We start from the raw sequence: 21,868 nt of genomic DNA, 5'->3' as shown, positions 1-21,868 counted from the left end.
TTCCTCAGGAGTGAAAGCCAAAGTCATTCCAAATCCCAATTCCTTTAAGATTTACAGGGGAGCAAAGTGCCCATGGAAATGCAGAGCACGCCTTTTAAAAATTATTTAAGGAACAAGCCATACCTGCTAAATTTGTCCCTGTATGCAGATGTTGCTCTTAAAGAGAATTTTCCTGGTAATGGCACTTGGAACCTGCCAATTGTTCTACTGCTGTTATTCATTACTGTTCATTTTATGGCATGAATTTGTTGTCTTAAAATGTTGGTGGGTCAAACACATTAACTAGAGGGTACTAACCAGGGAATCAACTCCTGTTTGCTAAGAGATAATCTGCCACTTTTTTTTTTCAAGCAGCTCGTGTAGCCAGTGAAGATTTTCTGGACTCCGTGATGCCTGTCAGCTCCAGTAAGGCATGTGACCTTCACAGGGAGCTTGAAGATGAAGTGATTCCTTCATATATCGAACAGTTTGAGAGAGATGTTCAGGATGACATAATTCTGCTTGGCAGCTTTTCACTGGAACAGGTCAGAGTTAAGAACTATAAGACAATTTTATCGCTTGCTTCATAACATGATGCTGGCTTGTTAACCTTGTACACCCCAATTCTATTTCACTGCCTGGCAATACATATATTGAAAGGGGAAAAGATAACCCATTTCGTTGGCTTGCTTTATGAGACTGGCACTTTGCTAAGCTAACAGCAGGACCTTTATCTTTGTCTCCATTTCAATGTGAATAAAAATAGATTGCCTTTCTTGCTTCTTTCCTAAGTAGTGGAGTATCTCTGACTGCTCTGTAGTAAGTATTGCAATTGAGTTTCAATCAAGAGCCTAAGCTTAGGATATCTCTCTCTGCCAAATTTAACAGAGGGTTATTCATCTATCAACAAGGAAGTTCAGATTTGAGCTCAGGAAGGATTTATGTAGCAATATTCATTGTACAGGGGATAGATTATTCCCAAATTAAAAATCTGTTGTGTTTTTCAGGGTGGCAAACCCACCTACGGTTTTCTTTTTGTCATTTAGTAGTGTAAAGAGACAAAGTCGGGTTCGTGTTGACAAAGGCATGAGTTTTCAGGGCTGAAATGATATTTGTGGGCACCTAACTACCATTTGTCCCTCTGAAAAATCTCATACCAAGTCTAGGGGACAGGAAGAGAGATTAATTGATGAATCTATCATTTTTAATTAGCAACATGAGAACAGCGCACTGGCTCTGATGGGCTTAAAATAGGTTAGCTAGTGACTGATAATGATCTAAAATTTCTTTTATTTTCAGAGGAAGTTTTTAGAATTTTTTCACTGCAGGACTAAACCTCATTATTGCCTTCTGCATGTTGGCGAGGGGCAAAATACCCTTCTTTGCTGCTTTCCTCTAAATCCTTGTTTAGCTGTATTTCACTTCTGGCTTTTTTTGTAGCTGTATTCATCACGTATAGAAGGTAGTTGCGGGAATATTGTTCAAAGAACAAGAAATGGGAGGGAAACCTGAGAGAAACACGAGGGAAAAGGACTCAAATGGTACTAGGAGCATCACTTGCCTCATGGGACTGATGTAGTAGGAGGCTGGGAACAGATGAGTGCTGCACCTTTTCAGAAGACTTTGTGTTGAGAGTTCACATTTTAACTAAGTTTGGGCTATTCGGATGCCTCCAAATTTCTTGAGGATCTGTGACACCTGAAGGGAACACAATAGATTTGTCAATACTTTATTTACCCTCTGTCTAAACATGGTGACTGGGAGGCTGATCATCTTACTTGGACTGTTTTTGGAGGTATTCAGCAAAGTTTGTGTCCTAGACAGAAGCGAGGTATTTGGTATTCCCAAAACAATATTCTGCTTTTTAAGTGACAGCTGTGAATGTGAATCCACATGTAATACAATATAATATGCATTTCTTCCTTTTTTTCTTCCAAAAGAAAGAAAATACTCATTTAGCAGGATTGATTGAGCTGATCTAACATGAGTTTATAGATAGGGACTCAATACTTTATATTGCACAGAAGAGGACTTGAATGCCTGTGTTTTCTGCCCATTCCTCCCACATCTCTAATTTCAGTTGTCCGTGCCCTGTTTAGGAATTCAGTCATACTGGTATCAGTTTTCATGGAATCATAGAATGTTTTGGGTTGGAAGGTACCTTACAGATCACTGTGTTCCAAGCCCTCTGCCATGGGCAGGGACACCTTGCACTAGACCAGGTTGCTCAAAGCCCCATCCAGCCTGGTCTTGAACACTTCCAGGGAAGGGTTATCCATAGCTTCCCTGTACAGCCTATTCCAGTGTCTCACCACCCTCACACTGACGAATTTCTTCCTAATACCTAATCTAAATTTCCCCTCTTTCAATTTAAAACCGTTACCCCTCCTCCTATCACTAAACTCCCTCATAAAGAGTCCCTCCCCATCTGTCCTATAGGCCCCACTTTTTGTATTGGAAAGCTGCTCTAAGGTCTCCCTGAAGCCTTCTCTTCTCCAGGCTGAACAACCCCAAGTCTCTCACTCCATCTTCGTAGGAGAGGTGCTTCAGCCCTCTGATCATCTTTGTGGCCCTCCTCTGGACTTGTTCCAACAGGTCATGTCTTTTCTGTGCTGGGGACTCCAAAGCTGGACACAGTACTCCAGGTGGGGTCTCACAAGAGCAGAGTAGAGGGGCAGAATCATCTCCCTGAACCTGCTGGCCACACTTCTTTTGAGGCAGTCCAGGATGTGGTTGTCTTTGTGGGCTGCCAGGTCATGTTGAGCTTCTCATCAACCAACACCCCCAAGTCCTCCTCAGGACTGCTCTCAATCCATTCTCTGCCCAGCTTGTATTTCGCACATGTGCATCCTGCAATGCAGAGGGTAACAATATGCTCACTGTAAAATCTATATTGTCTTCTGGATCAATGTTGTATACATGCATCTTTTCCTTGGAACCAGAGAGAAATGGTGTATTCAGCCCTTTGAACAGAAAATGGAAAGTGACGTTGGAAGCAGAGGCTGCAAACATGATTTTTTTTTATGGTGTGTAGGTATTCAAAGACATCTAATAATAATGTGAGAATGCTTATTCTTCTTTAATTGACCTTATTCTTGAAGTATTTACTCTTTGATCTGTAGATATACCCCTGCAGCATTGCAGTGTTGATGCCTTTCCACAGCAGCTACAGGTTCGGTGTTAGACTGCTGTCATGGTCTTCAGAATCTGTTGCTGCCGTCTTTGGGATGCTTCCAGCTTTTGTTGCTTGAATGTGTGTTTATTGGTTTGAAAAAGTCTTTAATTCACCAAGTGGCTTTTACTTCTTACTCAGAAAAAAACCCCTTCCCTTCCTGCTGCAGGTTTAGTGAGTAGCAAATGTACTTTAGCCAGCATAATTTATGATTAGTTAATTTAATCTGCCATAATGACATAAAGTGAGCCTGAAACAAGCTTCTATCAATTTTGCCGTTAGAGGTAACATAATATTTTCAAATGTCTACCAAACTGAGTAATTAACCCTCGGGCTGAGTGAAGGAGTCTAATAGACATCTTTCTCACATTCCTTTGCTTTGACAAAATGAAAACAAAACATGGGAGCCCAAGGGTTAAAAATAGCAAGTGAGAGTTTACAGTATGTGCGACTAGTTTTATAAGCGAGGTTCAGAACTACACTTGATTTGCTGCTGTTTCTTGTTATGCTGCCAAAAATTCTCTTCAATGAGGCATCTGATTTGCACTAGAGCTTTGCTGGCAGCATTGGCATGAAAAGGACAGCTATGTATTAACTATCTATCCCTTAGTTTATTGCTTTTCTTCTCGGCTTTGTAGTTTTATGTTAAATGGGTGGCTTTTGCTTGAACAGCAGCTCAGTGCATGAGATCACCATGGTTAAAAGTTTTTGAAAGAGCAGATGCGCTTTCCAAAATAATAATAATAAAAAAAGGTTTATGCAAGATTTTAGCTCTGGAACTTTAAGCCACATCATTACTTACTTCATGCTCTGTTTTGTTAATGTAAAAGCTGATAGTTGGGGTTGGTAAGAAAGACTTAAGGAGAGATCTGAGAGATTCTTGTAAAAAAAGTATTAAGCAGATGTCAGTGTTCTGTTAACAAACACATTAAAGAATATTAAATTTGGAAAGCAGTACTGTTTTTTGCAGCCTACCCATGTAGTCCTACAGATTTCAAAAGCCCCAATGATATTTGCTTTTAATATAGACAAACAAACTCTGTTGAAAGAAAATCATAACTTTGGGACTGTGGTGTGGTTGTAGCTGAGCAGGTACAACCAAGCCTGGGTACGCAGAATGCCACAGAAAATCATCTGTCATGAGACAACGCAGGGACATATGCTTAAGGGCAGAACTTGATCTTACAGAGCAGACAAGTATGCAAGGAAAGACCTGACGTAATGCTGGCTTAACGTGTTTGATTAAAGGCAAGATGCTCTCAAAACATAAGAGACTGTTGGGGATGAAGCAAACACTGGTGATTGGCATGAGATTGCACTTGATGGGCCTTTGGCAACGTAATCTTGCCAGTCATTAATTCAAATGCTATGGAAAAGTACCAGCTCTAAGATTTTCAGCTGTTTCTGAACCGAGACAATAGAAATGACTACTCAGTTTTATGTGGGTTCTCTCAGAAGAAATGAATAGTGAGGTAACTGGAAGCATTGGTACTGGCCCAGAAGTCAACAAATCTCTCCTGCTTGGCCACCCTCTTTTTGCAACTTGGTTGGTATTCTTAACTAAATGCAAATTGTTCACAACCTCCGTCTATCTCTATAGGATTCAGCCACTACATTTAGCCCTCCGTGGTAAGCATAACACCTTGGTCAGCACTTGGTCATTACAACTATAATAATCAGTTTTGACCCCTGACCTTACTGTGAATAATTAAGAGCCTCAGAAAGTAAAGTGCAAGTTTTGCTCTTCAGTACCAGCATTTGAGTTATAGTACTAAGAAAGGAGCTATTTGTTGTAGGTGGATAGTAATAAAATGTTGCCTTTCATCAACAGATTTACCTTTTGGTTAAACAAAGGTTAATCCTTCTTGGCGTTAGACCTAATATTCTTACAGGGTCAATATCATCACTGCTCCAACTTCTTGCCAAGTCACAGAGAGATCAATTTATATGATGATGGATTGATCAGTTTTTCTTTGGTTAATGGTGGATAACATGTGAGTAAAATTTGGTATTATGTAAGATGATGACAAATCTACTCTCCAACCAGGAATTTAATCAGGGGGATCAGGCCTCAGTCATATAAAATACCAATGCACGTTTGCTTGCATGTTCTACCTCATTGGATAATATTGTCATTTATATCCTGATGATATCTACAGAGCTCCCCTTATCAAAATCATAGCCTACTAAGCATTGTACAATCTCGTATGATCGTTCTTAATGAATATGATACTTGTGTGAATATTTCACCTAAGAGCAATGCAGAATCGAAGGTGACTTTTCCTCACCTAAAACCTGGCTACTCCTTTTTGACATTTGCCAACATTTTAAATGACTGTGATGTTCAAATGAGTAATTTTTTTTTGTTTTACTGAGAATTGTAGGTCAAGAATACAAAAGCTGACAATGTTTCTCATCATATAATAGTTTGGTTTAAAAGGGCCTTTAAAGGTCACCTAGTCCAATCTTCCCTGCACTGAGTAGGAACACCTTCAACAAAGATTTCTCAGAGCCCTGTCCAGCCTGACCTTGAATGTTTCCAGGAATGGGGCATTTACCACCTGTCTGGACAACCTATTCCAGTGTTTCAACACCCTCGCTGTAAAAAATATCTTCCTTATATCTAGTCTAAATCTACCCCCTTTTAGTTTAAAGCCATTACTCTTTGTCCTATCCCAGCAGGCCCTGCTGAAAAGGTTGTCCCCAGCTTTCTTATAAGCCTCCTTTAAGTACTGAAAGACCTCAATAAGGTCTCCCCAGAGTCTTCTCTTCTCCAGGCTGAGCAACCCCAACTGTCTCAGCCTGTCTTCATAGGAGAGCTATTCCGTCCCTCTGATCATTTTTGTGGTGGCCCTCTGGACCCTCTCTAAGAGGTCCATGTCTTTTCTATGCTGGGGACTCCAGAGCTGGATGCAGTACTCCAGATGGGGTCTCATGAGAGTAGAGTAGAGGGCAGAATCACTTCCCTTGACCTGCTGACTGTGCTTCTTTTGATGCAGCCCGGGATACAGTTGGCTCTCTGGGCTGTGAGCACACATTGCCAGGTCATGTCCAGCCTTCTATCCACCAGTACCCCCAAGTCCTTCTCTGCAGGACTTTAGCATGTTGTAAAATTGGATGACTTCATTTTAGTTAAGTTAAACGCTACGCTTATTATTTGAGTGTCAAAGCATCTCTATAGTCTGTTAGTATAATGGTTTCCATTTCATTTACGTGGTACTGTAGGAATTGTGGGTATCTCCTTTTAACAGAGGAATAACAAGGGCAGAGATAGAAATCTACTACCATCAGAAGTGCTTAGAACTTAATTTCCTTTTGAAATTTGTCATTAGGCTAAGTTCATTGAATTCATTACAGTCCTTCCAGGTAGACTGCTCCTGGACTGATAAAAATGCACTTCACTGAAGCCTGTCTTTGAGGGGGAAAAAACACAAGGGAAGCTTCCCAAAGGCTGGGATATTGGATTTCTGACCCTTGGACTTCTTATGTCCTGTCTAGTGAGTGTCCGTGGCCCTCAAATATGTGTCAGCACTCACCCAGCAGACTCAAAGCTGGACCAAGATCTCAGTATATGTAGCTAAGGGACTTCTGTACCCTGTAGGCTGGCAACACAAGATTTCTAAATATCTTTATTCTGTCAGGCTTACTCCTGATTCCTCAGTGGGAAGCCTGGGAACTCTCCAGATTTCTAAGGTGCCTTCCCCATTGCTCCTGGTCACTCAGATATAAGTACTTTTTTTTTTTTTATTTTTTAAAATTTAGGAGGGATTAAAGGGGTCATGGAAATGAATGCCAATATAAGCAGAACTGTGGAAAAGATGTTTTATATGTTTGCAAAGGGCCTGTCACTTTGCTGTCACATAATGTTAATATTATGGGTACTGTGATACTCTTTTTAATTGCAATTCTCTTTTGATTGTCTTGTTCAGAAGCTAAAATTTGAATTTTAAGCCAAGTAAATACTTAGATGAAAGGAATTAAAATCTTCTGTATGTCTTGTATTTTTCACTGATAGAGGAGTTAACTTAGTTTTTGCTGTGTTCTTTCATTCTTTAAGATCAGAAGGGTAATTAAACAACCAAAGCAATTCTTGATATTCTATTGGGCTGGAACAATGAATCCTACAGCTACTGTAAATGATGATACTGCATTTGCTGCTGCTTAAGGTAATCTGACTGGTCAGCTCTCTGGCTCATTATCCTAATACAAATTCCAGTAAGGAAGTCTATTTCTATGGTTCAATAAACAGAGGCAATTGGAAAGATTCTTCAAAGCAAATCAGTGATTGCCAAGTCCTGTTGAAGTGACTTCATCAAATCCTGACCACCTGTTAAAAGAAGCAGAACTTGTTTAAGGATTGTAAAGTAAAGAGCAAGCATTACTGGTAAATAGGGGTATGAATCTGCAAATATAAATACAGTGAAAACTTATTTTTAGCTGCTCATGTATTCTCCAGAATTATGTTTGCCTTTCTTTTCCCCCCCAGGGATTTTTTCAGTTTTCTCTGTATTTTTAATACATTTGGGGCCAAACTGTGGTCACTAGTGTAGCTAAGTCTACTGTTGATTTACTTTTATGACAGGAGACTCCTTAGGAGGGTTAATAGACTACACAGATTTTACAGAACTACAAATAAATGAATTGCTCTAAATATTGTAATCTTTTTGCTTCTGTGGTCTTCTAGTAGAGCTGAATTTGTCGAGAGGAATCTGTGCTGGATGGTGCTTTTGAGCTTTACTTCATAGAACAAAATAATTCAGGTGGGGAAGGACAGGACCTCTGGAAGCTGTCTAGTTCTATGCAGGTATTTTGGTATGCTTTGAGGAATTTTGGGCTTTCCATACGTAATCTGAGTTTTTAAGAATTTTGGAGTTTGTACCAGCTTGTTAATGTGGAACATAATTAGGTCATCTGTAAGTTGTGAGGAGTAGAAATATTGGGAAAGATAATCCAGTTACATTAGATGTGTGCTTACTTGCTTAGTAGAAAGGTGGGAAATCTTTGCTGTTGCTCAACCTGCTGGCAATCTGTTAATACAGTTGGTGTGTCTTACTGTTATGCTAGACCCTCAGACAAGATGCAGCTTTCAGGACTAGGTGCTTACAATGATAACATAGACTAAAATGCACGCGCTCACTCAAAGATGTGCCAGCATAGTATTATGTTATTATACAATTGCTCGTGTCAGGATTCAAATCAGAGAAGGAGGGCTTACGTTTCAGCTGAAAATGTGAAATGATTTCCACCTATAACTTTCATCAGAGAGATGGAACAGGATGCGGGCTTGCAGGACAAGATCTGTTCTCTGCAAAGGAAAAATCTTTAGGCATGGGAACTTGTCATTTCCACTGTTGTATTTAAGGCAATCATATAGTAAACTGTACTTAACGCATTGTTTTTCTCTGTAATTTTCATATACTAATTGTAAGTGAATGTTTCTTTTAATTACAAAGTGTTCAAGTGCACGTCTGCACACTTGAAACGGAAGATGATGTGAAAGCAAGTACAAATGGAAGTTATTGGATAAAGTTAAAGCCTGTTCTTTTAGATTGCAATTACAGAGACAAATTTGTGAGGCAATGCTTTATTGACAGTCAGAAAAACGAATGGCAACTCAGAAAGACAGGATAGACTGTAACCTCAGACCCAAACATCAGATTTTATGGGGCTGAAACAAGCAAATCAGTCATTATGACTCAGTTTTCCCTATCTGCAAAACAGACCTAAAATTAAATACCTGCTTTAGGGAAGAGTAAGAGGATTAAAGGAATAAAGTTTCATGAGGGACTTTGAAAAGGCTATGGAAATAATAAAAACATTCTGTATTGAAATTAACAAACATTTTTAAATTGAGGAAGAATGTGGGAAAACCACAAAACAAAGTCCCAGTATTTCCGATCGGTATTTCCTTTCAGTTTCTTTTCAGTTTTTTGTACCATGATTTGCTTTCAGTATCCAGAAAATAGAACAGATTGTAAAACCCTGAAGTTCATTACATAGCTTAAGAACATTTTTCTTTGTTTGCTTTTAATGTAAACAATTCATTTTAGATCCACAGATTAGCATAGTTTGCTTTGTTTGCGCTATCTTTGCTCATGCTACGTGAGTTTATACTGGAGGGAGTGTGTTCCCTAATAAAACGTGGTGAGCATTTTCCATTGTATCTTGTTAGCATCTTCTATTGTCTCTTACTCTTTAGCCTAAAATTACCGGAAGCTTCTTAGTGGCAGGTGATTTCTAGGCTAATCTGGAGACATCTGAACTTGTGGACCGTTGGCAGGCTAGTGCATTTCTGCTTGAAGTCTCTTCATCAATGGCAAACACCATTTCAGTGTTGTGTATTTTCAGTGCTTGGCTATGGTTGTCAGAAACTTTGATAAATGGCCTTGCATACACTTACAACACTCTGTAGATTTTGATGAGGACATCAAAGCTTTATGACCTTGAAGCTACATCTTCTCAACTGTGAAATAAAAAGCATTTGAAGGAGTGCATGGTAGTTCTGAAGAAACTACAGGTGATCTCTCTGTGAACAGCAAGACAGAAATGAGAAGAGAGAGCCATCTGTTTTGAGATTGGATAGGCAAAATCTTTATTTTGCAGAAGTTGTGTAGCTCTGCAACAGGCTTCCCTTCAAAGTTTCCTCTGTGCATCTTAAGCAAAGTGATCCAAGTCCTTTTATTTTGATAGTAATATTATCTTGGATCAAAATCCTGAATGAAAACATCTCTGAGTTTGGGGGAAGTTCAGGTCCTTGTTTATCACACCTACTTCACAGCTGGATCTAGTTTCCATAACTGTTCAAAATTAGTGTCTTTAAAATATATGTCTTATGAAAGTAAAACCCCAAAAATATGCCAAAAACCTTGGCAGCAGGATACTGCCTTCCCATGTTGGCTGGTAGCTCAGCCTTCACTGCGTTGTTAGAGATAATGTAATGCTTTACAAATTTATCAAAATGATCAGCCTGTAATGTCACTAAATGTATCTGTATTACTCAGTGTAATAAGGCTGTAGCATGACTAAAGTAAATCTCACTTTGTGTTCTGCAGTATCAATTTTAAGAGAGTATGATTTTTTTTTTTTCCCCTAGCTGTTACAAATGTCTCAGTTGTCCAAGTTTTTAATTTTACGCTCATGAACAGTAAATTACTTTAATTTTCTATTTGGAAGGAAAGTCACGGGAGGGTGTGGGGTGTGTACTTTGTTGCTTTTTCTCTTTCTCTTTTAAAAACATGTCTGAGAGTTTGTGGCACATTTTTGGCAGAGTGCACTGTGAATAGTACTACCATGTGTCCAGGATTTTGACACAACTTTAACTCCTGGTTTGTGGCCATCTCCGAGAGAAGATCACCCAAATTCCAACAGGCAGTGCGATTTTCAGAGCCAGCCTTATCCAGCTACCAGAGTCTCTGCTTTCAGTGAAGGGCACTCATTGAGCTCACCTCTCAATGCCTAACTTCCCTGTGGTCTATCTGTAGTTAACATAGAGAGGATAAGCCTCTCAAAATCTCACTTTGCCTGAAAGGAATCTTAACTTAAAATGGGTTGGGTTTTTTTTCCATCTCAAATGATTCTTCATTTTTCACGTTTTCTGGTATACAGTGCTTTAGATGTTGAAAGTCGCTTGGGAGTGAATCTCCATGCAGGAGCCAGAGTTTGAAGGAGGAGGACTAGTTGGCACCGGTGGTTCTAGACACGGGTTTTGTTTCTAGTCCTGCTGACACTTTGCTTGGTGAGCTCAGGCAAAAGTCACTCACTTCTCCATGTGTGAAAATGGAGTGGACATGATTTCCATCAGTGCAAAATGTTTTGGGATGCAGATGTGGCAATCCTAGGAAAAAGCTTTTATTTGGGCATCTGTTTATGGCTGAAAAGACAGCGCTACCTGTACTGTGATGTACTGGTGTGATTTCTCAAGGAATAGAACAAAGGGAAAGCACTGGGATCCTCTGCATGTGGGATCCCTGTGGGCAGTGGGAGGCTGCTGGACCCCACTGGTAGTGTCTCTGCAATGCCTCTGCTGCACCCTGACCTGATGAGGACTGACCAAAAAGGAGAGGTTTAATATTTTCCTTAAATATTCCATTTTTGCTAAGCGATAGAAAACCAATTCCACTTTGCTTCAAAGCTTTTCTGAATTTTATGGGCTTACTCCTAAGAGGAAAAGATGTGTTTGGGTGGGGTTTGTGTAATTTTTTTCCGAATTGAAAATTACTATAGGAATCTATAGGAATTCTGTGAATCAAGTCCTATTATTTCTGAAGTAGTTTCACAGTGAAAATAGTGACTGAACACTGATTAATAGTATTGAGTCAGGTACTTGTTTTTGTCTGCAGTAGAAACAATACTTACCATTGTGTGCCTCTAAACTGAGCCCAGACTGAAAAGACCTTTTTCAAATACTGGTCTTGATTATGTTCTCTGAAATGAGTAGATGGGCCATTTGTGTAATTAGACCTTAAGATAGCTGATGAAGAAAGTGAGAAAGATGTGTGAAGGTGTTGGCTCACAGCTAAAGTACACCTGGTATCAGGATGAGACAAAGCCATGCTGTGATTGAGCCCTTCTGCCTTCAAACAACACCCCGCTTTCTCCAGTATATCCCAGGCGAGCTCTGAAGGATATCCAGTGGTTCCCAGATTTTAATGGCTTTTTTTTCTGAAGAGGCCATCGATGTCTATATCAACTTGAAGCTAAACCACATTTCATGCCTTCTTTTTGGGAACGCCCATTGTCAACAATGGGTCGTTTTTACAGTCTAGACAATGCTGGTGTCATGATGAGAAACAAGAGCTTAGCTATGTGTTTGATGGTATATGGCATTGAGAAAAAGCACTTGGGTTTATTACAGTAAGTCTCTGATTCAAGCAGTATTGCAGCAATGATTATTCCACATTAAAAAAAAAAATATATATATATATATATGGGCTGCTCTGTTTTTGAAAACTTACACATTTTTTCCTCTATTAAATTGCTTCCTGGTGATGGAAATGTCTGGGATTTTTTTTTTCTACTGCATCTACTTTCCTTTAGCTTGCACACCCCTGAGGTAATTAGTGTAGGTTAAAATTTACATAACTGACTTTGGGGTTTTGCAAATAGGAAAGATGGAAATTTATTCAAGGTGGTGAATAATTCATTTTAAAGCAAGTTTCCTGTTGTTTTTTTTTTAATCATGTAGAAGATGTATTACAGACTCATAGAGGTTTTCTGAATAGGACCCTAAGCATTGAATTTTTGATATATTTTATTTCTTAGTGTAGGTAAAGAAATATTAACCATGACTCATTGCAGTTTTCCTGTTCAATAAGATTTGAATAAACTTAACAAATTTATTAGCTAGGTGATAGAGCTTTTTAAAAATTATCATGACACACTGTGACAAATATTTTACTAGGATTCAGAAGAAATAGTTTTAAATCATATTTCCATTGCCACTTCAGAGGCAGAGAGACAGAAAACAGTGCAGTTCATACAGAGAACCCTGATTCATATTTTCTTTTGAATATTCATTATTTAATTAAGATTAGGAAGATAAACAATGGAATTGGGTAGCTATGGGAGTCTGGTAATATAATCAATTTTAAAAAAAATAAAAATTTCTCTGCTTCTGGGTCAGTGTAAGCCTGGACTGGTAATGTCTGGATGTTGTAATATTATGGCTACTTGATATTTTAAGTGAAGTGAGTTTTCTGTTTCATGCTATTTCATAATCTAAGTGCCCACCTCAGAAAAATCACTATTCCAGGCATCACCAAGAATTGGATTGAGGAGACAAACAATGAATCGAGCCCTCCTGCCTTCAGAACTTTAGCTTTAACTACTTCAGCACAACTTTAAACCCCTTTCTATCTGCCACCAAACTCTGGAAATGCCTGATGTCTTTCAGTCAGTAGTTTTTGTCATTAAACTTTCTCAGGGACTTTGAGCTCTGTTGCTGGAGACCCTCTCAAACACTCCAGCCATGGCAGAATGGCTCCTGCTCCTCACAGGGATGATGAATGTCACTGTTGGGTTCTCTATGCCTACAAGACCATGTCTCTGTGGGGCAGCCACGGAGGAGCAACCTGCCTTTTTTCTCAGCACATTCCCTGGTGGCTTACAGTCCCCACTGGACTGTCGGAAGTGGCACGAGGTGGGTCCAATCACCCTAACCAGACAGCTGGCTGCCAACTCTGCTCGAGCAGAGCCGGGATCATAGCCAGCTCCCAGCCCTTCCTGGGGAAGCGGCGTTGGTGGTGATTCACTGGGCTGGGGAAAGAAAATCAGTGCCAGCATCTGTGGAGGCGGGAGGGAAGTGAGTCCTGGTCCCTGCTCCAGGGATTCGTAGTTGACGTTCAGCCCAATGCTGTCCAGGAGCAGGAGGGCTTGGTTTCCACTAACTGAGCAGCAGTGGTGGAGGGAGTGTTGCCAATGACACAGCTGCCACGCAGAGCGCTGGAAGGTCTCGTTTTGAGCTAGTTTGGTCGTGTCACCTTTGCAATTGTGTACATGTGTTATTTGAGTGGGGCCTGGAGGAATTATTGCATCTGTCTGAGGCTCTCTGCTGGGACTACCAAAAAATCATGCTGTATTTTAAGGCAACCTGTCTCTGCTTTGATTTTACAGGATTTAAACAAGTTATGGTAAAAGCTACTCACACAGGCTTTGGTAATATGTTTTTGTAGTCTGTTTTTATATTCTGATAATTTTCATTTGGGAAATAAGAAGGATGCTTTGCAAATAATTTTTCCAGTGGCTTAGTCTTCAATGGAAAGTGCTAAGCTTCCTTGAAAACAGGCAGATATTTGTGAAAATATGTAGAGATTTGGAAGAAAGGAGAGATTTCAACAGCCAGATACAGAGCCTCTGATGGGGATTTTTTTTCCTGTTGACTATTACATTATTTCCCTACCAAAATGTTCTTTTTGGTTTTGAGGCTTGGTGAGAGTGGAAGTGGAACATAATTTTCTACTGTTTAGATGACAGTATACGGCATATGATAGGAAGACTCCTTGTATATTGCTAATGTTGCATGAACATGTTGAGATGATCTCAGGGACACCAGTAGGAAACATGAGATATACCTTGAATATTCAGCAAGACCTCTGAATAGGTCAGGTAGAAGAATTTTGTTTTCCTGATTGTTTTCCTGACCACCACAACCTTCAGTGGTGTTATTGTTTTCAAGTTTTGCACAGAGAACACAGTCCAAAAAAGATGTGGATGCTGGTTTCTTGAAGGGCTGACTTTTCCAGCTTGCTGTAGAAGAGTAAAATAACTTGAGGCCCTCCAGCTTCATGCCTAAGAGCTGCAGAACTGCAAGGGGAGAGGACTGCTCCTGCAAGTTAGCCTCCTATGTGTTGCAGCATCCAAAAATGCCAGTCCCTCTTACCAAACATTTAAAAACAGCTGTGGTGACACAAGGCTTCAAGATCTGGAGCAGATTTAAAGTGGGGCAAGTTGTGGGGTCTCTGGTAGTCTATGACTGTTTTGCATGTTAACGTTTTGTTGGGTGTGTGTACAAGCACACTTACACATGTATATATGAGTGGATGCACATACATGACTGTTAGGTGGAGTGAAAATAAGGACTGTAGAGGCACTACCATGCACAAATATACATGGTAACAATCAAGCTTTTAAAACAAGATTAGAGGTCAGTTTCCCTTGGCAATAATGGAGTAAACATATAGAAAAACTGTATGGAAAAAAGTTATGGAAAAAATAGTGCAATAAAGTAATGGTGGCTGAAATTCCTAATTGCTTCTGAAAACCTTCAACCAGAAGACCTAAGGCAAACCTTTGGAAATTTGCATGTTTGTGGCTTTTATTTCCATGTTCTTTCTGTACATTCAAAAACAAAATGTAGGTTTTTTTCTTTTTTTTCCTTTGTGGCACGTGGGACTCAAAGCACCACAAGAAAGTCTCTCACCATGAGAAACAAAAGCTGCGAGCCAGGATTCATGAGCTCTCTCAAAGGTATGTCAGATAAGGTCTACTTTGTACTTCTATCTAATGTGCTTTCCTTCCAAAGGTCTTTCAGTGCTTTACAGATATCAATGAGTGGAACTTTGACCAAACTTCTGAAAGAGGCCTCTGTTTTGGATACCTCTGTTTTCAGATACCCAGCTTGGACTGTAATTTTTAAGTGCTACACGCAGTGCACTTCAAAAGGTGACCAAATGGCACCCTTCATTCCTGCTTCTGAATTACCATTAGAGAGTGAAAGAAATCTGAATTAGAACCATGTTTTTGTGATCAAGCTATAGGTGACTTTCAGATAAATATACGCATCAAATTATCGTAAAGAAATGCATGGAGGAAATAAATAATCCTCATGGATACAGCCAAGAAAGCTATATTCTGCTGACAGCTAATGAGCATGTTGGTGAGCGCAGAAGAGGCCTATCTTCACTGAATAAATTATTCTCTTGAATCTAATACCCAGAAAAAAGAGGGAAAGGAGAAAAATGATGCAACCCGAAAAGAGATCAAGTGCGGTTATTTAAATGTTTGATGTTCAGTAATGAAAACTGTTTACCTTCATAATTGTGTATTAGCAGCTAATAAAGGCAATAGATACAGTAGTTTAAAAGTAATAAAATCAACAACAAAGTGTATTTAATTTTAAATTGAATTGCAAGAAAATGGGTGTCCTAATGAACCCCTGTGTCAATGCAGCTCTAACCAAATTAAGTGAAATAATTTCCATCATGAGAAACTAAATAAGTACGAAGTTCCAAACAGACCATTCTTCTAGAGGAGAGAAGTTAACTTCTCAGATGTTTCAGCTCTACAAATTAGCTAGACACATTCAACAAGCATCTTCTGTTACTTTAGGACAACTGGACCCAAGTTGTCTTGACTGCATCTCAAGGATAAAACCTCAAAGGTGGTTGACTTGTGCTTCTCGTATTCAGTCCTCAGCACTCAAATTTTGTCCTTAATTCTCATTGGTCCTAGCTTAGGCGAAATTCCTATGTATGTATTTGGGACTAGTGTCTACACAGACCTTCCAACTGATATAGCTATTGTCTGGGCATTTACAATTCTACTGGTAGAGGAATCTGGAAAACAGCTTAACTATGCACCAGCGGTAATCTGACTGCTGTAAATGTGTATATATGTTTCTTAGAAGAAAAAAAAAAAAAGGTATAGGCAAGGTCTGAGTAGAAACTGATTTGTAGCAATGTGCCAGGAACTTGGAGACAGACTGGGATGTTTAGTGTGATTTGCAGAGTCTCAGAGTCTCTACAAATAGTTTTCTTGATACAGAAACATGTTATTTGTACAAATGTGGAGGCTTCTCACATTATCACCTAGAATACAAAGGAGGAAAAAGGAATGAATACACTGGAACTGAATATTCCAAAAGCAAGTCAGAAAATACTGAAGGAATGCTTCAGAAGTGCAGGCCAGGGAAATATTGTTTTGGATTTTTTTTTTTTTAAATGAACACCAAATTTTAGCATTTTCCATTGTTGGGGCTAAAAGTTTAAACTGCATACATGGCTTGGCAATCTAAGAGAGCCCATCCTCTGATTGCCTGTGTTGTAGATGCCCAAGCTAATCCTGAATTGCAGCTGTACCTGATGCAGTGATTTCTCCTTAGTCTTTATGACTCCTCTCAGTACATGGCAAGCAGCTCCCATGAACTTCAGAGTAGCACATGGCTGGCCGTTGGCCATAAACAGCCTACACAGCCTCCAGCTCCTGTGTCTTTTCCTGTGCTTTGCTACCTGCCCCAGCTCCACATGCCAGTGTGGCTGGAGCATCCCCAGTGCTGGTGTGGCTGACTGACCCTTCCCAGCCTTTTAAAGAGGGTCGTGGAAGCAAGAGCTGAAGTGTTTTGAAGCCAGCAGAGCATCTACAAATGTTTTTACTTAGGGTCACTTTAATTTAGATACTGGTGCTGAGTAGGGACAGAGGAGTTTCTCATGGTTCTGTGTCCACTGAAAGATGGGATGGGATTGCCAAAGCACACAGCTTTGTAATGTTTATTGTAAATGACTTAATTTTGCATTTGCTCCTGCAGTGCTCTAAGAACAAGGTTTTCTCCATAGGGTACAATGCCTTCTGTTTATCCTGTGCACTAAGCAGGGCAGCGCTCGTGTGTCAAGTGTAGGGCTATTCTTATGCTATTTGCTGGACTTCTGCATTGCTACGGTGACCTCTCTTTAAAAAGAAAACAAACTTTGAGTTGATATAATTACCCCCAAAGTTACTTTAACTACACAAGAAGTTAACATATGAATGCTAAAGAAGGTTTAATGGTTCACATACAGCTGAAAATCTGTGTATGTGCATATATGAGTGTGTATATATATGTATATCTGGCATATAATTTTTATATATAGTTTTTTGGTCTAAATGAGACCTTTTAGAAGATTTATAAATGATAGAAGGCTTATATATAAATTTATAATATGTTTTGGGGAAAAAGAATGGGTAAGATTTATATATATAAAATAAGATTTTTTTTCAGTTGTTTAAAGCATCAAGGAACCGATGGTTTCCAAAAGCCTGTTGCAGTTTATTGAAGCTGTCAATTGGTTCTTAAAGTGTCAACAGAGGCAATGGCTTCCTACTTGAATATTCTGAACCTAGAACCCGAGCCCCAACAGCAGACAGAGCTGGTTATACACGGGCAGTGAAACCTTAGGTTCCTTATGTCAACCTGTGGCACAGACTGACAGATACCAGTCGTGTTACTGGGGCTGTGACTGCATTTTTCGAATGCCACTTTCTGAAGCTTAGTCATTTCTCTGCTTAGCACACTGTTGTTTCTCCTGGATGCCCTGCAAGGCTTACGATATATTCAAGGAAAATGTCAAACTGCAATGTGTTTCCGATGGCAAGTGCTTCCTGTGTCTGCATTGTAGTGCACTTATTTTCAGTTCTTCTTCCCTGTTCCCTTTCTAACTGCTGCAGAGTGGGACGTCAGTTGTTGAAAGCAGAGCAGAATGAATGTGAAGAAGAAATGGTAGCCAGCTTGGGTAACCTTGCAGGCGTGGATACTGGATTAAATGGAGCAGCAGGACCTTGTGGGAAGGTGAGGTTCTCCATTTGTGCTCTTTTCCCTGATGTGAACTGCTGAATGACTAGATCAGTTGCATTGCATTATTATTCCTTTTTTTTTTTTTTCCCCTTTTCATAGTTTAAGAGGATAGAATTTAGCAGGTTTCAAAATGTGCTTTCCAGCAGAAGTAACCATATGCTTAAAGAGAATGTCTAAAGCTATTAATGATGAATCATTTGGGCATGGCAAGAGTTCTTCAAAATAGTTTGTCAGCGCTGGCCAAGCAAAGTCTTTCAGCAGGAGATGAGACAGCTATGCCACCATGCAAATGAGACAGGCTTGAAATATGATGAATCTTCTATCTCCTTTTCCTACTCGACTGACACTCGCTTTGAGGAAGGTTGTAAATGCAAGAGAGATTGTGGTATAATTCCTCAGACTGGCGTTTCTGCCCCCCAGTCACTATTCGATTATCTTCCAAATTGCTGTGTTTCAGAGAGATAAAGATTTTTTATGGCTTGCTGACTTGAAACAACCAGAAGAGCCAGAAAAGAGATGGCTAACCGGCCATGCATAGTAATTCCATTGGTAAATGACAAAATCTTTGTTTGTATGACATTTCCAAAATTACTACAGAAGATGAATCTAAAATACAAAATGTCACATTTGGCATGCAAAACTATCACAATATATTTCAGTATAAAATTCATAGAGGCGTTTAATTTAGAATGTGTTTAATAACGAAGTCTGCCTGCATCAGTAATCCTGCCTTGAGGTTTAAAAAGATTGTCTTATTTATTCACATAATGTTAATTTTTTTATATATGATTCAGAAACCAAAAATATTAAGGTTAAATCTTCATTGTTAATTAAGATTTTCTAATTAAGCTGAAAATAATTGTCATTCAGATTAGTTGTTAAGTATGGTTTGTGTTGAGAAACAAAAGAAGTTTAACAAATTCAACTGTTTATTTAACTGCTTAATTTAATTCTAGAAGCTTTCTATCTATATGGAAATATACTATCTCTTCCAAAATAAATCCAAGACAGGATTAAAGAAGAGATTATTAGCTACTGTAGGCTTAAACTGTGAGACTACTAAACCTAGTAGTCAAGGTAGCCATTTGATTCTGAAGTGCAGCATGGATTCTTGTATCACATAGCATTAAAAGAAGACGACCTAACAGTAGTGTTTTCTCAAAGTAACAGAAGAAATTGATTCCTTGGAGAGAAAAAAAAAAAAAGAGATTGCTGATTGGAAGCACTAAATAATTAGTTATTGTGGAAGCAATTTTATCCATGGAAATCACCACTGGAGCCAAACTGGGACTCCTTGTTATGTGCCCGACCCTGCAGATTGCATTTGGGCAGCACTGAAGCATCCACTGGCATCGTGGGGCTGTCCCCACACCTTTACTAGGGCAAGACTTGTAAGGATCGTACCACTGTGTCTGTTCCCCTCTGCCAACCTCCATGCTGTAAGCTGAGCATACAAGGAAAGCACCAGAAAGGCATTTATGATACGCAGCACAGCATTTATTCCATGCTAAACATTCTGTAACTCAGACAACATCTTGTCAACAGCAAGCAGCAGATGTTTCCTTTTGTCTGGACTTGGAATAAAGGTGCCTGTAGGGAGTTGTTATTAAACTCTACACGTGTTGCACTTTGATTACTATTTTTAAGAGAATCTGATTATATGATAATCAGAAGGTGAAAGGATAGTCTACGTATTACACAGCACTAATAGCTTTGGCAAGGCTAATAATTAGTATGAAAACATGGCCTGCCCTGTCTTTCAGTCTGCGCCTGCAGCCTGCTCATCACGTCACGTATTGTGCCTGTCTTGGAAAGTATGCTGTATGTTTGAAGGTGTTGTTTTCCAGTTAATTCTGCCTTCTTATTGCAGATTAATGGCTTCTGGTGTCATACTTCAACGGCTCCACCTTCCCCCCAAGGATGCCGAACATTTTATTAGTAGTATTTGTATTATTTTTTTTTTATCTGCCATCTCTATGACTTTTGACCTCCCTAATTGTAGATCCTTGGTTAGCAATAGGTAATTGCAGGTTGAACAAGAAGCATGTTGTCTGCTTTTTGGTAGTTATGTTCTTGAAGAAATTTGTTCTTGCTAATTGTGTGGTTAAAGTCAGCTCAACCCAGGTCACTAACTCTGAGCCTTCTCCCTAGGTTGACTGCTCCAAGACACCGCAGCTGATAGAAATTCACCTCAAATGCCTGAGGGGAGTCAAAGATAAGGTCCCTAAAGGCCATTATACCCTCAAAGTTTCTGTTCTCAGCCGCTTAGGTGGTGGCTTGCTGGAGTGGCCCAAACTGAAGGAGCAGCCTCAGGCCAGGACAACTCTGCCTGTTAGTCATGGTGGAAACTTCTACAACACTGAAATCTACTTTGGACAAAGTATCCAGACCGTAAGCAACACTTCTTAAATATGCTATCTTTGCTTTGAACGTTAAAACACATCCGCTCTTTCTCCTTCAGGCTTATATATTTAATGCATTCCATCATGTTCATAATTTATTTAATAATTTAAGGTGCAATTTAGGAGGGTGCAATTTTTTTCCCCTAGGTTAACCCTCATCACTCACTCTAAAAGTGCCAAATACACACTACATCACATAGTGTTGTCAGCTAATTTTAAATTTTACTTTTATTCTCTCTTATCTATGCAGCTTGTCAGCTATGTAATTTGATTTCTGTAAAGTAGCTTTAGAATAATAAATGAACGAGTGGGTGTATATAAACACATGAATGCCCAAATCCTTCTGTGAGTTTTTAGCTCCATTGACCCCCATTTGCCAAAAAAGCAGCATTTGGATTATTTTGGAAGGAGACCAAACACTTGAGGCTCTATTCTGTCTTCTGCGACTGAGGCACACATATTTTCCTGCCTAAGCATGCTGTGCGTGGCAGGATTGTTGTGTGTCAGTTGCTCACTGTTGTAGCTAATGCCTAGTGCTGGTTGAAACATTGGTCTCAGATAAACTCTCTGGCACAGGAAACCTTCTTTACGGTTCGAAAAACAACACCCATCTCAGTGCAGTTTTTTTGTGTGTGTGTTATGAGGCATTGGTAGAATGAGGAGGAGAGGTTTTTTTCTGTTTTCAATTATTTATTTTGAAGTATGACCTGAATACTTGATTTCCTCCTCCACCCCTTCCACCGTGCGAAGTGTTGTATAGATACAGAACAGACAGTCCCTATCCCAAAGAGCTTTCAGATAAAGCAACTTTTATGTATGGCACTGATTCTTTTAGTTACTTGCAGATAGGTCATTTCAGCTATTGGGTTTGTGTTACATAAAGTGTTGCTAAGTCACGTTTTCTGCTTTTTAATTGTTTATCATCTGTAATGGATAATGAACAGTGTGTCTGCAAATACAGCTGTTGATATGGAAAGAAGCATGCATTTAGAGAGGGAAACTGTGAATGTGCCTGTCACACGATGTTATAACAAATACATGTATCTGACAGAGAAATCACTGAGCTGGGACTCTTCCCTAGGCAGGACGCGTGCATCCTGCTTACTGCCTTGAAGACAAAGTATTGTCTTCTCAGGCTTCATTCAAAGGAGAAGACTATGAGCAGTATGACTGAGTGACTAGGCCTTGCCCTGCCTCTTGCTTTCAGCATCGTGTTTCTCCTGGGTCTTGCCTGCTGCTTTCGCTCCTACCTGGGGAATATCCCCTGTTCAA

At 39.6% G+C, this 21,868-nt stretch overlaps 1 protein-coding gene across 1 annotated transcript in view; it reads left to right on the top strand.

Annotated features, from left to right (window-relative positions):
* Positions 1-21,868, top strand: part of LOC106887321 — a 67,161-nt gene that overhangs the window by 27,159 nt on the left and 18,134 nt on the right. Inside the window, exons 6-9 of the mRNA XM_014940777.1 lie at positions 355-524; positions 15,048-15,115; positions 18,068-18,188; positions 20,346-20,585. Of these exons, the coding sequence (XP_014796263.1) occupies positions 355-524; positions 15,048-15,115; positions 18,068-18,188; positions 20,346-20,585 (599 nt within the window). The remainder of the gene's footprint in view (positions 1-354; positions 525-15,047; positions 15,116-18,067; positions 18,189-20,345; positions 20,586-21,868) is intronic.

This window comes from Calidris pugnax, unplaced genomic scaffold (genome assembly GCF_001431845.1).
Source record: "Calidris pugnax isolate Ruff unplaced genomic scaffold, ASM143184v1 scaffold8, whole genome shotgun sequence".
In the NCBI taxonomy this organism is placed as follows: domain Eukaryota; kingdom Metazoa; phylum Chordata; class Aves; order Charadriiformes; family Scolopacidae; genus Calidris; species Calidris pugnax.
Note: the sequence above shows the minus strand (reverse complement) of the source record. Positions and strands in the feature narration are given on the sequence as shown.